The sequence below is a fragment of the Thunnus maccoyii genome, chromosome 19 (assembly GCF_910596095.1).
Source record: "Thunnus maccoyii chromosome 19, fThuMac1.1, whole genome shotgun sequence".
NCBI classification, from domain to species: Eukaryota; Metazoa; Chordata; class Actinopteri; order Scombriformes; family Scombridae; genus Thunnus; species Thunnus maccoyii.
This window is the reverse complement of record NC_056551.1, coordinates 18331363-18345645: the sequence shown is the minus strand read 5'-3', so window position 1 is coordinate 18345645 and position 14283 is coordinate 18331363. Positions and strand designations below refer to the sequence as shown.

The following is a 14283-nucleotide window of genomic DNA, read 5'->3' as shown; positions in this document are numbered from 1 at the left end:
TGTCCTCTGGAGGCTTCAAGATTCCACATCACACTTGTGTATGTTGAATAATGGACCACAATTGGCTCCAAACCATTTGTGATGTCACAAATCATGCTCGTTGATCCGCCCCCTTAAAATGGTATTTTCAATGAGCACAGAGAAACTTTCCACTTTCAGCAGTTGAATGTGAAAACAGCCTTCTACTGTCAAACTCTGCACATACATCATTCTGCATGGTGAAGCTCAAACATCCAACTGTAGGAGCAAGAAGAAAAACATATTTTTGATTGAGGGGGACTTTAAATATTGTTGATTATTATTACTAGGCTCTACCCTCTCAGTGTTCTTCTAACGCAACCGCAGAGATATTTTCCTCAACTGAATTAGAAGAGCAGAGATGATAGTATGTGAAAGGTCACCAACACTCAGTTTTTATCTGTATTGGATCCGTACCACAGAGGACGCTGCATACATCAGACTAACAATGAGGGTTTTTTAGGGTTTTTTTGGTTTGCCTGAAGTAACAATAAGAAAAACACATTTTTGAGTGGAGGGGGACTTTAAATATCTGCACTCTCTGGTCTACTGCCTATTTTTTTACAGCTAAATACCACATATTTTGGTTTGACTACAGATATTTAAAAAATCCTACTCATCAAGCTATCTCATTGGACCTTTTATGTGCCTCAGCTCATATCTGTCACCTATAAACATTTTATTACACACCCCTTTAAACTTATAGTTTAGGCAAATAATTGTCATGCCTAATTTTATTTCACTAACCTGCATAAATGTGACTTGTTGTCCGACTTACCATAACTGACAATGAATACTGAAATGCTCCATTATTACATTACATTTCCAGCCAGTCAAAGCAATGATTAGTAAATTAACCACTTAAGTATTAATTATTTACAATGCACACTGACTACCACAGCTCTCTGTTTATTGCATACTGTTATAATTAACCTGTGATTGTACAATGAATACAAAATGTCACAGATACCAATTTACAGCCATTAGTTATCCCATGATGCACTCTAGTGATGACGAGGAGACTTGCACCTTCCACAGACCACCTCCTCATCCAGGACACTAAGTCACTCAGGCAAGTATTTTATAAGCTGATTCTAGTATTTTTTTAAATAAATATTTTGGGCCAATAAAATCAAATAATAAATAAATAAAAGCTTTAGTATTTATCTGCCAGGTTTTTATTTCTGGAAACATGGAGAAGGCTTTGAAACACCTTTATGTTGGGAAAGAAAAAATATAGAAAGTATAATTGAACAGGTAGATGACAAAATAGAAAATATCCAAATAATAATGATGAAAAAAACATTTAGATTTTTTCCCCCTTGGTTTCTGCTAATGTAGGTGGGGGTGCTCTAGTCAGACACATGGCCTCAGTCTTTTGAAAATCCAGGTGACACAAGATTATATTTTATACCTATTTTATACCCATTATATAGGACATTGTAATCCCTTTAAGTATAGTTGATTCAAGTCAAATCAAACATTTCTGAATAAAAGTCTAAAATCTGTCTTTAAAATCAACTAAAGTCACTTGATTAGAAATAGTGGAGGAAGGAAAAAAAATCACATTTCATAGTTGGAGCATAGCTGGTGAAAGGACAATGTTCTCTGGGATGGAAGTCTTTGAGAAGGGACACTGAACTGTGACCAACGATGGATTGATGATGGGATTAAAAGCTAAAGTCTTCAGACAAAGATATATGGGATGGGGCTGGATTTTTCTGGACAGTTTTGTGTTGTTGTTGTTGTTGTTGTTGTTTTTGTTGTTGTTGTTATGTTGTCAGGGTTTGTTGGTTTCTCCCTCGCTCCAGGCTCCAGAGAAAAGGAGACTGAGCTTTTTTTTAAGGTTGTAGCTCCTAAACTTTGGAATTCTCTCCCATTGGGACACTTTTAAAAAACAGCTCAAGACCCATTTGTTTAGACTTTCTTTTGTTTAATTTGTTTTGTTTATTTCTGTTTTTGCCTTTTTTCAGCTGAATGTCTACATTTAATGTCTGTTGCATTGTTTTTGTTTGTTTTTATTGCGAGGCACTTTGTGACGTCTGCTCTTGAAAGGTGCTATATAAACATAAATCATTTCTATCATTTATTTATTTGTTTATTTTGGTAGGGGCTACACTTTAAAATGCCATAATTTGTCTGTGTTTTGGTCATTAAGTTTTGTGCGCACTTAAGTGTTTTTGGATGTAGTTTCTGCAGTACCACCTCCGCGCCACCAGGGAGGCGCTCTTCCTCTGTTTGACCCACACATGTGTTGTTTGAGTCTTCGGGTACGCGAGACTTGTGTCGGCGTGCAAAAAAAAAAAAAACATGTCGACACACAAGAGAAAACGTGGAGGACAGGGTCCCGGTGGAAAAAAGGCAAAGAAAGTAAAATTTGTAGCAGAAGCAGGTGAGCCACCCGGTGAACCCGAACAGGAGAAGGAAAATGAAGTCACAATCCCAGCACCGGTGTCGCAGGTAGGTGCTCGTGCTTGTTATTTGTCAGTGAAGTTGGTAGCTTGTTAGCATTAGCATTATACTGGGGGTAAATTGTCTTATAAGTTATTTATTGTAACATTAAAATGGTTGTCAAGCATGTTGCTATAAGAAATACACTGAAGAGTAAAATATAATGTACAACTTTACAGTGAAAGAGCCCTTAAATTATAAATTACACTCAAGCTGCTCCAAATAGAAGTCTGCCTTCATCCAGCATGTACACCATGCATCATGTTCACTCACTAATCGGGGTCAAGAGACATTTGATTTACCCAGTATGGTTAAAGGACGTGTTCACAATATTTCATGTCTGTCTTAAAACAACAGTCAGGTTCCCTAAATGTACATTGAAACAGTTTTTTCTCGCCATAATCATTCCTTGCCTTATACTGGCCAATAGAAAATCTCTTCATGATGCATTTACTAAGTGATGGGGACCAAAACCCACAAGCCTCCCTCTGTGGAAAAGTGTATTTAAAAGTTTATTTGAAGCTAATATGAAGCTTCAGCCGTCCAAATGAGTCAAATGAAGTAGATATCTTTCAATGTTACACTATTTTTAGAGCCAAAGTCCCTCTTTTTTGTGACTATACTTTTGCAGCTCAACAGGGAAAGACTGTCTGAGTAAACACAAAGAGGGAATTTGATGCTTAAAAGACTGTAAATGTGGTAGATATCCTCTTGATATGACTAACTCAGACTGCTGAAGCCTCATATAAGCTTAAAATAAACTTTTAAATGCATTTTTGCCCCAAATGACTGGATTTTGTCCCCCATCACTTACATTGAAAGCACATTTGAAGGGGATTTTTTAATCACCAGTGTGAACAGGAAGAATGATTACAGCGAGGAAAACCTCTTTCAGTGTAATGATGAACGACAGAGTGATTTCAACTTCACAATAACAAACATGTTTTAGTTTGTTTTAATGTTCTGTGATAAACTCTTTAACAGGGCAAATGGACCAACAAGGAAAGGGTTCTCATTTTCTCCTCGAGGGGGATCAACTTCAGAACGAGACACTTGATGCAAGACCTGAGGACTTTGATGCCTCATTCAAAAGCAGGTTAGTGTCATGTAATATTGACATGCAGTATGTCTTTCATACAACTATCTGCACTGATCCATATCAGACTGTTATGTATTCAGATATCTGGATGTCACTATTTTGTATTTTACTGTTTATAATATCAAGAACATTTTCTGCCTGATAGATACAAAAATGGACAGAAAGGACAAGCTGTTTGTTGTAAATGAGGTGAGTTCTATGTTATTTAAAATGTTGACACACTATACTAACACACACTGCGGCAGAGCTAAAGATCAGCCTTGTTTTACAGGTGTGTGAAATCAAAAACTGCAACAAATGCCTCTTCTTTGAGGCCAAGAAGAAGCAGGACCTCTATATGTGGTGAGTATTTGTGACCTTTATTACATTCTCTAAACGTCATCAGCATCGTAGAACGAATTAAAAGTAAATTCATTAATGTTTTTGTTTTACAGGATTTCAAACAGCCCTCATGGACCTTCTGCAAAATTTCTGGTTCAGAACAGTGAGTTATGTGTCTCTTATAGTCCTGAAGTGAATCAAGACTACATTTGTCATATTGCACGAGAACTGATTTACATTTTTTTTTACCTACCTCCACAGTTCATACACTGGCTGAACTCAAGATGACAGGAAACTGCCTCAAAGGATCCAGGCCGCTGCTGTCGTTTGATCCTGTGAGTAGCCGTGGATGCGCCGTTGTTAATGGGATTTTGTCAGGATTTGTTTTCATGGATTGTGTGACAGAGACAAAATTATTCAGGTCACAAAAACCTCTAGTCCCCAGATGCTTTGAAACAATTTACTAGACTTTGCAATTACAAGAATTTAAGAAAGAATTTGTGAAAACCCCAAACAAGAGCTTAAGGTTTTATGTTGTTCTTTGTTTCCTCCTACAGAAATTTGACAAGGAGCCCCACTTTGCTTTACTGAAGGAGCTGTTCACCCAGGTCTGTTTCCAAAAGAAAAACAAAGTTGTTTGTCAAAGGATGCACACATTAATGCTGTCAATATGTTTGGTTATAACCTAGCAAAGTACACCTTCTGTCAAACTGTAGAGCTGATGAATGTTATTGAATTAAAATGTTCAACAATGTGACATTTAGCTGCTGCTGTGTTATTTAAAGACAGGTGCGAAAACTGAGAGTTTACTTGATGTAATAAGACTTGGACTGTGTCAATACTGATCATTGGTTAGATCCAGCAGTGAATGTATTCTCAGCATAAACAAGCTGTGTTTTGTTTTAAAGCTGACAGAGTTGTATATCTACCTCTATTTAAATTTTAAGAAAGTACTCACAAAGTTTTTCTGTTCCAGACATTTTCCACTCCACGCTACCACCCTAAGAGTCAGCCTTTTGTGGACCACGTCATAACATTCACCATCGCAGACAACAGGATATGGTTCAGAAACTATCAGGTAATATTTCCCTACTGGAAATAAATGGTTCTAGGCTTACATTAGCATTTTTAGGTGTATTGAATATAAAAATCTTCTGTTGTGGAGCTTCTGAAATGTGATACTCAGTGACTCTTTTTTTTCATTTTGTAATGTTGTCATAATCTCTCTACACCACATTCAGATCATCGAGGAGGATGCCTCTCTAGTAGAGATTGGACCTCGCTTTGTTCTCAACCTCATCAAGATCTTTCAGGGGAGCTTCGGAGGGCCTACGCTCTTTGAGAACCCAGACTTCCAGTCTCCTAACATGGTAAAAATCTATTTTCAGCCAGTTGAAACTGTAGGCATGATATTTTATCTGTGAAATGATGCATTTTGATGGTCAAAACTTATTTCATCTGAGTTTAATGTGGCTATAGTCTTGGGTTTCACACCCAAGTGGCATCTCTCTCCAGCTGTATTAAGCACACTTGCTAAGAAAACCACACCTGATCTTATATTGTCTGATTGTGTCACCTGCAGCACCGGCGAGAGATGCGCCTAGCAGCGGCAGCCAGAGTGCATGAAAAGCAGATGGTGAAGGAGATGCAGAAGATGAAGAGGACTGAAGCAAAGGAGGATTTAGCCAGAGATGTGACCGCCGACGTCTTTGTAACACCGGCTGAGGAGAAGCCTCTTCACATCCAGACAGAACCACCTGAGCCAAAAGTGGTGAAGAAGAACAAACACAAAGCTTTCAAAAGACAAAGGATGCAGATGGCACGCAGGTAACTGGATGGACTGGATCAAGCTGAGAGAATGATTCACTGCTACTAAGAAAGTGCAGTGAAAGGTTCAATATTCAGAGCTGTTTTGGTCATGATAAGACTTTGCCTGCAACACGTTGGCATTTCATTATCAAATATTTGACAGTCAGAGAAAATCCTTTACTGGCAAATGTGTGTTGAGTGTCTTTTCCTATAGTTTGTGGATTCACACACTATATACTAATGTTGCTGGCTCAGTCACATGAATATTGTAACTGGTAATCAAAGTCTCAGCTTTTAAAACATCACAAACAATATTTTTCCTTTTTGATAACTTGTTTATTGAGTTTGAATGTGACTATAATTGTTTTCTATGTCCTGGAAATAAAACAATCCAACTTACAGTATCATCTGATGTCTTCTTACAACAAATGGTGTGATGTGAAAGGAAAATTATAACCAGATGTGCAGAACTGCTGAAGCATCTAAAGCTTTATAGATGATGTAGACACACTGTATATCATCTCACAGAACCAGCTCACTGCATGCATCAAAAAAAGGGCTCCAGAAACAGTATGTGAGTGGATGAAATATAATATTGCCCTCATAATAATCAAAGGTAACGTCAATCTTAACAAATAGTAAGAATAAAAGTCTGTTGTCCAGCTCTGTTCATACCTGCATACACTGGGTGAAAGGCCTCGACAGATCTCTAGTCTGTCATAACACCCTAATAAATTAGTGGTCTACTATTGTAGTGTGGATAATGTGAACCATTAGGCGATGCTTGGGGCAGAAATGGTGTTGTTTTAGACTTAAAACACTTCTGGAGGACAGATTTGTTCCGATGCAGGAAGTAAACTATTCACAAAGGCAGGCAATGTCCACATGTAGAGTGCCTTGTGTTAAAAGAGCCGGGACTCCAGTGTAACTTGAACACAATTCAGTAACTGCAACCAAAGTCATTTCCCATATTTATAAAGGAAGCAAAGAGCTGAGTAAGATATTCCCATTAACCCAGTGCCAAAGTGCTACTTAAATGTCACTGTTTGGGAAATGAACAACCAGTTGATTTTGCCATAACAATCCAACTTTGCCCATTTGTCCATAATCCACTGTGCTCTCTTCACATTCATTTTTGTCCAGTGTGCACCCCACAGGCTGTGCTGCCCTCTCAGGATTTCTTGCGCTAATTCAAAGCGACCGGCCACCACTGATGATAATGTGTTTATCAGAAAGAGTGTAATCAATCCTCATCCACCTCCTCGTCAGGACAACAATAATATTCTACAAAGCAGATTTGTCCATCGTCGTTTCTGACCAGGTACTGCAGAGAGAGGAAACCTCTGCTATCTGTCCTCACAGAGACTTTACAGGACAAAGCCAGAGCCTTGGTGGACGGCTTCAACAACGACATCTTATACCTGGTACAGGGAGCAGCACAAAAATATGGACATGTTAGAGAAGAAACAAGGATATTCCTAGGTTAATAATATAAGAGATAATGGAGTCGACATAATACAGTATAACAACGTATAAATTGAGATAAAGGCCTTTATAAAGCAAATAAAGCCCCTCAAAAAGCACAGGTGTTAATAATAACATTGTTAATAACTGTCACAAGTTCCCAAGCTATTGTGCATGCTGACTCACTGGTATGTATGGCTGGGTATCAGTACTCAATACCTTGAAGGTATTGATTGAAATAACCCAATACCAAGTAGAATTAAAACTTCTCCAGTCAAACGATACCTGCAATTGATCCTTTTTGTCTCCAGATCTAGAAAAAAATGTATATGGTTTTGCTCGCAGCCAATCACCACAAGCGTTCTTTGATTTAATGCGATGTGTGATTGGCCCACTACCGCAGCAGCTACAACCCATACAGTCTATGGTAATAATACTTCATTGTAAAGTTATTTAATATTTAAATAATTTAAACACTTTCAAAATGTATTGATGTAAAAATCATTTGGAGTCAAATGAAGTACTCTACTGGTATCGGTATCACTTTAAGGGTACTGGTGTTGTAATTTTTTAAATGATACCCAGCCCTACCAGTATGGCTTACTGAGACATTTAAATGGAACAAAGCAATCATTACTGTTATTAATTACACTAGCGCTTCTCCTGCTATGACAAATCACAATGTCTGCTGTGAAAAAAAGGCCTATTACATAACTAGTTACAGTATAGAGGTATATTAATTCAGTGAGGTCAGCCCTTCACCACTTTTACAATCCAAAATAAGACAACTAAATGAAATCCAAATAGGGCCATGCAAAGCGTGTGCAATGATTTAAAGGCCCTACACTCTAACGCAGGTGTTGTCATCTATTCTGGCTGATTAAACTTCTGCACTGGTGGGGTAGAGCGACGCTGAGAGTTACAATCCAATCTGTCCGCCCACACAGTACTGAGGAGAGCTCTGATCAGACAGATTAAGTGAAAGCACTAGTGGGGTTGAACCCGTCTGTGTCCGTGTGTGTGCGTGTGTAGGGGCTTTAACAAGGCCTTCCACATGTCTGCATTGGCAGAGTCATCTCAAGTTGAAGGTCATCAACGGGATGAGCACATGTTTAAAACATGTTATGTCAATATACTCCCGACTAAATATTATTTATTAACAGAATTAACTCATCCATTATCCAAATCCCATAAGGATTCATGGAAGTAGGTTCCACTACTTGATCTCAAATCATTCAAATTTATTTTAGAATTATCCACTGTTACTTGTTATACTGATTACGATTTGCATGGCAGAATGATTAGGAGGATTAAACAGTTTTATAAGGTCCTACCTCTCAATGGGCGTTTCTATCCTGCTCCACCACCTGTGTATACAGTTTATTTCTCTATAGTCTTTACAATGCACTGTGCTGTTTGTGACTCTGTGCTTACCTGTTGGTTTGCGTCTTGGTGCAACGGAACAGCTCCATCATGTCTGAGTCTTTGGGATAATCATAATGTGCATTTCCAGAGTTCCCAAATGTAGACAACCTCAAGAGAACAACAAATCAAAGAATAAGTTAAGTAAATTCAGTCGGCATAGTAAAAAAAGCTGAAGAAACCTTTTGCATGCTTTCTTCCTTAAAAGATTAGACAGTCCAATTATTGACAAAAGGTTAAATGTATTTTAAACATTATTTTGGGCACTTATGCAATATAACCATAAGCCAAATGTCCCCAAGAAATTATACTGAAATTGTTTAAATAGTAGTGGTAGTATCAGCAGTAGTGTGTGCTATGTGAACCTCACATAGTATAGATTATTGGGAACAGCAATAACATATAGTTGCAATAGTAGCAATCATGTAGATGCAAGACTACTCTTGAACTATTTACTTGATGTAAAACTTTGTTTTCTAACACCAATTAGATAAGTGTATGGTAACTGATGTGAACAAAATATTTTAGTTTAAATAGTGTTAACAACACACCGAAAGTACGGCTGGCTGGGGGACATGGTGATCTGTAGCACCTCGCTGGTCATGTCCAGTTCAGAAAAGGCTTCCTTCAGACTCTCTGACAGCAGGATCGCCTTTGAAAGGAGCCAAAGATACAGTCAGTAATCAATAGAAATCAATAGAATATGCATATTTTAGTCTCTAAAGAGATTTGTTCATTGATGTATTATTTGTTTCTGTCATTCTTCCAAATTAATGTATTGGTAGAGTATATCTCTTTCATCATATTATTTAATATTCAGAAAGTTCACCTTGTTTGTGACGTTGGTGCTGCAGAAGTCAAAGTCAATTGGCTCTTCTGGTTCTTGTGTGTTGATCTTGCAAACAGTTACCACCCCACCCTCCTCCAGGAACAAGGTCAGAGGGTAACCATATCCCCTGTAGCACATCCGTAAGGCTGTTGATATTCCTGCAACATCATGTGAGGGGGATAATGAAACAAAGATAAACTACACTCATGCTCCAAAAATGCAATGGGTAATGAACTAATGATGGCTTAAGATGATTTAAATTTAGTAAACTGTGCTGAAACCAAATAAGAGCTGGTTTAATTAATACTTTTTGCATACTCTGAGTTTTAGCTGCTTCTAATGTGGTTTCCAGTTTCTTTACCTGGTACTGTGCTTCCTCCAAAGATATTGAGGCAGTCCAGCAGAACAGTAAGGTTGACCTGAAAACCCACCAAGTCTTCTTTAATGGTGAACTCTTGGAAGATCTCAGCCTGGAATAAAAAACAGAAGCCAAATCTGTTCTCTGAAGTATCATCACTGAAGGGGAGAAAACCAAGACTCTCTTGCATACAACTGGATCACTTCATCTGTGTTTACTCCAATTAAAAAGTTTATTATGATTGTATAGCAAACATACCTGGATGAAGGCATTGGCTTGAAGACATTTGCAGTCTTCCACAGTGACCTTCAGGCCGTTGGGTGTAGCGCTGAAGATGGCATGGTCCTTGAAGGTGATTGCTTTCAGGATGTTTGACAGATTGCGAGCATTATCGAGACTGGCCACTAACACGTACTGTTCATCGTCGGGTTGAGACTGGGTTGACAGAGGCATTGTAGCGCTGAAATGAAGACACAAACAGAGCTTTGCAAGAAAGGTTTGGACGTTTTCAGGAGATTAGAAACTGTACAAACATAATGTGGCATTTAAATAGCAGCCATTTTAAATGTCGAAAACGTTAACTTAGATGTCTCCTTTATCACAAATTGGGTACCATTTTGATATTAAAATGAAGAGGGAACGCTTTTCCATAGAAAGGTTTATGTAAACTATCAAATACACCCATGAAACTGTCATTTTGCTGTCTGTTATTGACGTATCCTAAGCTAACGTAGGCTAGAGTATCACACGTAGAGATAAAACAACGTAAATAGCTAATTACAGCTACCTTCAGTGCAATATATTGTAATATCTTATATCCAAGGTGAGTAAACTTTTAAACAATTGCTACTGGCAAATGTGAGGAGGTGTCAGTCACTTACAAAGTTGCAATTCAGAAATTCACACGATTGTGTTTTGAAGAAAGGCGCCCCGGCGTGGAACAACTTCCGCGTCGCTCTTCTTCTACGGAAGTACGTTTTGCGCAAGTCACGTTAGCTCGCGTTCCAGAGATTTCTTCCAAAACACACACACGAGGACTATTCTGTGAACCTTGACAATAGTCGACAACAGCGGTGTCTTGTGATCCACGGAGGTGAGACACATCACTCAGTTTAATGTTGTTTAGCCTGCAGGTTAGTTACAATCGTTAATACCTGTCTACGTTCAGCACCGAGCGTTAGCAGGAAGCTAGCGTTAGCTTACAGTCAGTCTGTTGACGTTGTGACGATAATGTTCGCTGACTTGTAAAAAAGACAAGTTAATAGTCCCTAATCTCTTAAAAGAAAGCCCTCCATGAGTATGCCTCAGTTTTGATAGAGTCATTTAGAAATTATGCAGGACAAACACCAATTTTCCCGACAGGTCGCTGGTGACAAACCTCACCGCTCACTTGCTGGTGAGGAGAGGCAGAAATTAAGTAAGTTAGTGTTGATCCAGCTCGTCATAACATTACTATAAATGACCAAAACCAAGGTTTTCATCGCAGTTGGACACCAGCTCACCTCAAGGATGTAGGGCTGCAACTAACGATTATTTTAATTATTGGTTAATCTGTTGATTATTTTTTCGATTAGTCGTTTGGTCCATGAAATGTTAAAAGATGGTGAAACATGTTGATTACAGTTTCCTGAAGCCCAAAGCGACTTTCTTTCGGCCCAAACAAGAGTCCACACCCCAAACATCAACAAAGACTAAAGAAACCAGAAAATATTCACATTTGAGAAGCTGGAATCAGGGAACCTGGACAGTTTTTCTAAATGTATTTTCTTAAACATAACTCAAAATGATTAATCAGTTACCAAAAAAGTTGCCGATTAATTTTCTGTTGATCAACCAACCAATTAATTGACTAATAATTGCAGCTCTACAAGAATGTAACGTTGTCATCCTATGAGTGATTAAACTCTGCTATTACTGTTGGCTCTCAGTCATCTTTGGCAAGTGAGCATCACAGAAATATTGATTCAAAGACAAATGGTTAAAAAAATCATAATACCAACAGTTAAAACTTATTGTTAGATGGTATTTCTCAAAATATAATTTTGGATCTAAGTAATTTTAAATCGTCACAAACTCTAAACACATCACCACTGTTGGAACTTGAACATGTCAGGTAATAGATTATTTCGTTTGCATATTTATTTACAGGCTTGCCTTCTTTGCATCAAAGTCTAACTAAGTGTTATCTTAAGTGCAACTGCTGAAACATTCATGGATGGGCCTCAGTTATGAAACATTTGTGCACACATATCTTAGCAACCACCTAGCAAAAACCTCTTAACACCCCTGAGAAAACACCTGTGGGAACATTGCAACTATCCAGCAAAACCTCAGCAACCACCTAGCAATACCCTTCAAAGCATTTAGCAACACTTTCCAGAAAATCCAGTCTTAATCCAGGCAGCATCACTATTTTTTTCTCAAGAAAATGTATCCTTTTTTACTCGTAAGACATTTATATAGAATTTATTAAGATTGTTTATGTGTTCATGATGTTGTATTCACCCCTCTGTAGGTTTAGGAGATCAGAGGGTTTTCAAAAAAACGTTCAGACTTAATTTCTAGTTTCTGTCTGTATCTGTGTATCTGCAAGTTCCCAGAAAGCAATGTTCAGTCAACTACTTTGCTGTTTCAGGTGGCCACATGGACAGATATGTAATATATGGGCATGAAAGCTGTCTCACCCTCAACGAGATGAAGACACGTTATTATACTCTTTTGACAACCTGTGTCCCCTTTCTGTGCTGCAGGTTCTTCATTTTGGACGGCCTGTCTGAGCCACAGTCATGGTGTGCATTCCCTGTATTGTGATTCCTGTCCTGTTGTGGGTCTACAAGAGGTTCCTGGAGCCTTTCCTCTATCCTTTCATTTCACCCATCATTAATACATTCTGGACCAAAAAAGCAGTCCAGGAGACAGGCGCTAGTGACCAAAAAGTTAGTGAAAAGTGTAATGGGACAGACAAGGTAAGATAATGAGTAATGACCAAGTCATTGTAATATATTTTTTTTCTCATTTATTTATTTTGCTGGATGAGGGTTTAGATACCTGTCTGTAGCTAATATCAGTATGTGTGTAAGGCTGTGCTATAATTCAATATTATCTATTTAATATCAGAGTCATACTATGATGATATGATTATATTGTGTTTTCAATTTACTACATTTTGTTTAAATTAATGATTTAAACCAAATTATAAGTGAAAACTAACCAGACTTGTTATTACGTAACACAGCTCATCCAGACATTTTGAATGTATTTTGTTGTATTTATTTAACATATTAATTCAGCGGATAAAATTCCTAATCGTGATTTATCTTTTGTGTAAGCATTTTAATGATTGTATGTTGTTGATTATAGCAGGGTGTTTTATTATTTTTACTTATTCATGTCTTTCAGCCTGAAAGCAATGGTGAGGCCACTGCCAACGGATCTACTATAGCAGCGGATAAGAAGACGGACTGACACCTCTATTTGATTATAATGCAGCTACAACAGTGTAAATATTTGATATAATATAGAAACTATAAATTAACTTATCAGTCTTCTTTGAATGGTCTTTACAACCTTCCATATTGTGCGTTTACCTTGTTTTTAATTATTTCATTTATATTCCAGTAACTTTAGGAAATTGGTTAGTATTATATTTTCCTTGTCAATCATGAATTGATACAAGACTTTAATGTATTGAATATTCAAATATTCAATGGAATAGTTTTTCTAAGTCAAACTTGCTGTTTAATCAATGAATAAAAGAAATTCTTCAAATAAAAAATGCTCATTTATTGCTCCCTTAATGAACTGCGTCAGATACAACTAGTTTGCTCCCTCCTCATTGTAAAGTCATTAAGGAATTGATGTCTGTATTTCATGCTATTTTAAACAATATAAATGTGATAGCAATATCACAGGTGTGCTAAATGGGTTTTCGATTGATCATTGATCATGATCAGTTTAAAGCAGCAAACAATTAGACTGCTGTAAGTTTGTTGAAAGCATTGCCAACTAGAATATATTTTACAATAGTAGCTACAGTTAAGGGCACCATGTCATGATGATATTGCATATCCTCAAGTGGCTACATGACTCAAAATGAAAGCTAATGTCTGCTGGTTGTGAAATTAGGCAGTAGTTAAACACATTACTAATAGCCATGTTGTATTCCATATAATATGATGGCTCTTTATCTGTCAGCTTGCTTTGAGTTTTTCTGTCTGGGCAAAATTGGACTCTTAAAGCTGCACAAAAAGGTGTTCGACCCACAGGATAGTTATAATGTTTCAGCACACACAAGTGTTTATTGTTTGGCTAATTAAACTTCATTGCTGCATTTGGCTGTTGGAGGGAGACCAAGGCTGTGCCCCAAAAACACTCCCTATTTACTGTATAGTGCACTATATCCTCCTGTGTGAGTGTGAAATTTCTGCACAGTATAGTGCCCTCAAAAATGCAGTGTCCATGGCCTGTTCACTACTTTCTGCTAACGATCTCACAATTCAATGCTTCACATTT

The 14283-nt window shown here is 37.7% G+C and overlaps 3 protein-coding genes across 3 annotated transcripts; 2 read left to right on the top strand and 1 right to left on the bottom strand.

Annotated features, from left to right (window-relative positions):
* Window positions 1–2278: 2278 nt before the first annotated feature.
* bxdc2 (brix domain containing 2) lies at window positions 2279–6102 on the top strand. Its single transcript, XM_042395649.1, has 10 exons — window positions 2279–2478; window positions 3454–3565; window positions 3714–3757; window positions 3840–3910; window positions 4003–4052; window positions 4151–4224; window positions 4447–4497; window positions 4866–4967; window positions 5131–5259; window positions 5472–6102. Exons 1-10 carry the CDS (start codon window positions 2329–2331, stop codon window positions 5718–5720), a joined length of 1032 nt encoding a protein of 343 aa, XP_042251583.1. The 5' UTR covers window positions 2279–2328; the 3' UTR covers window positions 5721–6102.
* rad1 (RAD1 homolog (S. pombe)) lies at window positions 6013–10740 on the bottom strand. The gene is made up of 7 exons (XM_042395650.1): window positions 10653–10740; window positions 10030–10231; window positions 9775–9883; window positions 9414–9571; window positions 9136–9236; window positions 8597–8695; window positions 6013–7119 (listed from the first exon to the last, which is right to left on the bottom strand). The coding sequence occupies exons 2-7, from the start codon at window positions 10222–10224 to the stop codon at window positions 6942–6944; spliced, it is 840 nt and encodes a 279-aa protein (XP_042251584.1). The 5' UTR covers window positions 10225–10231; window positions 10653–10740; the 3' UTR covers window positions 6013–6941.
* A 9-nt stretch (window positions 10741–10749) lies between these two features.
* Window positions 10750–13306, top strand: LOC121885866 (UPF0729 protein C18orf32 homolog). Its single transcript, XM_042395651.1, has 3 exons — window positions 10750–10864; window positions 12522–12737; window positions 13171–13306. The coding sequence occupies exons 2-3, from the start codon at window positions 12558–12560 to the stop codon at window positions 13234–13236; spliced, it is 246 nt and encodes an 81-aa protein (XP_042251585.1). The 5' UTR covers window positions 10750–10864; window positions 12522–12557; the 3' UTR covers window positions 13237–13306.
* The last annotated feature ends 977 nt before the right edge of the window (window positions 13307–14283 follow it).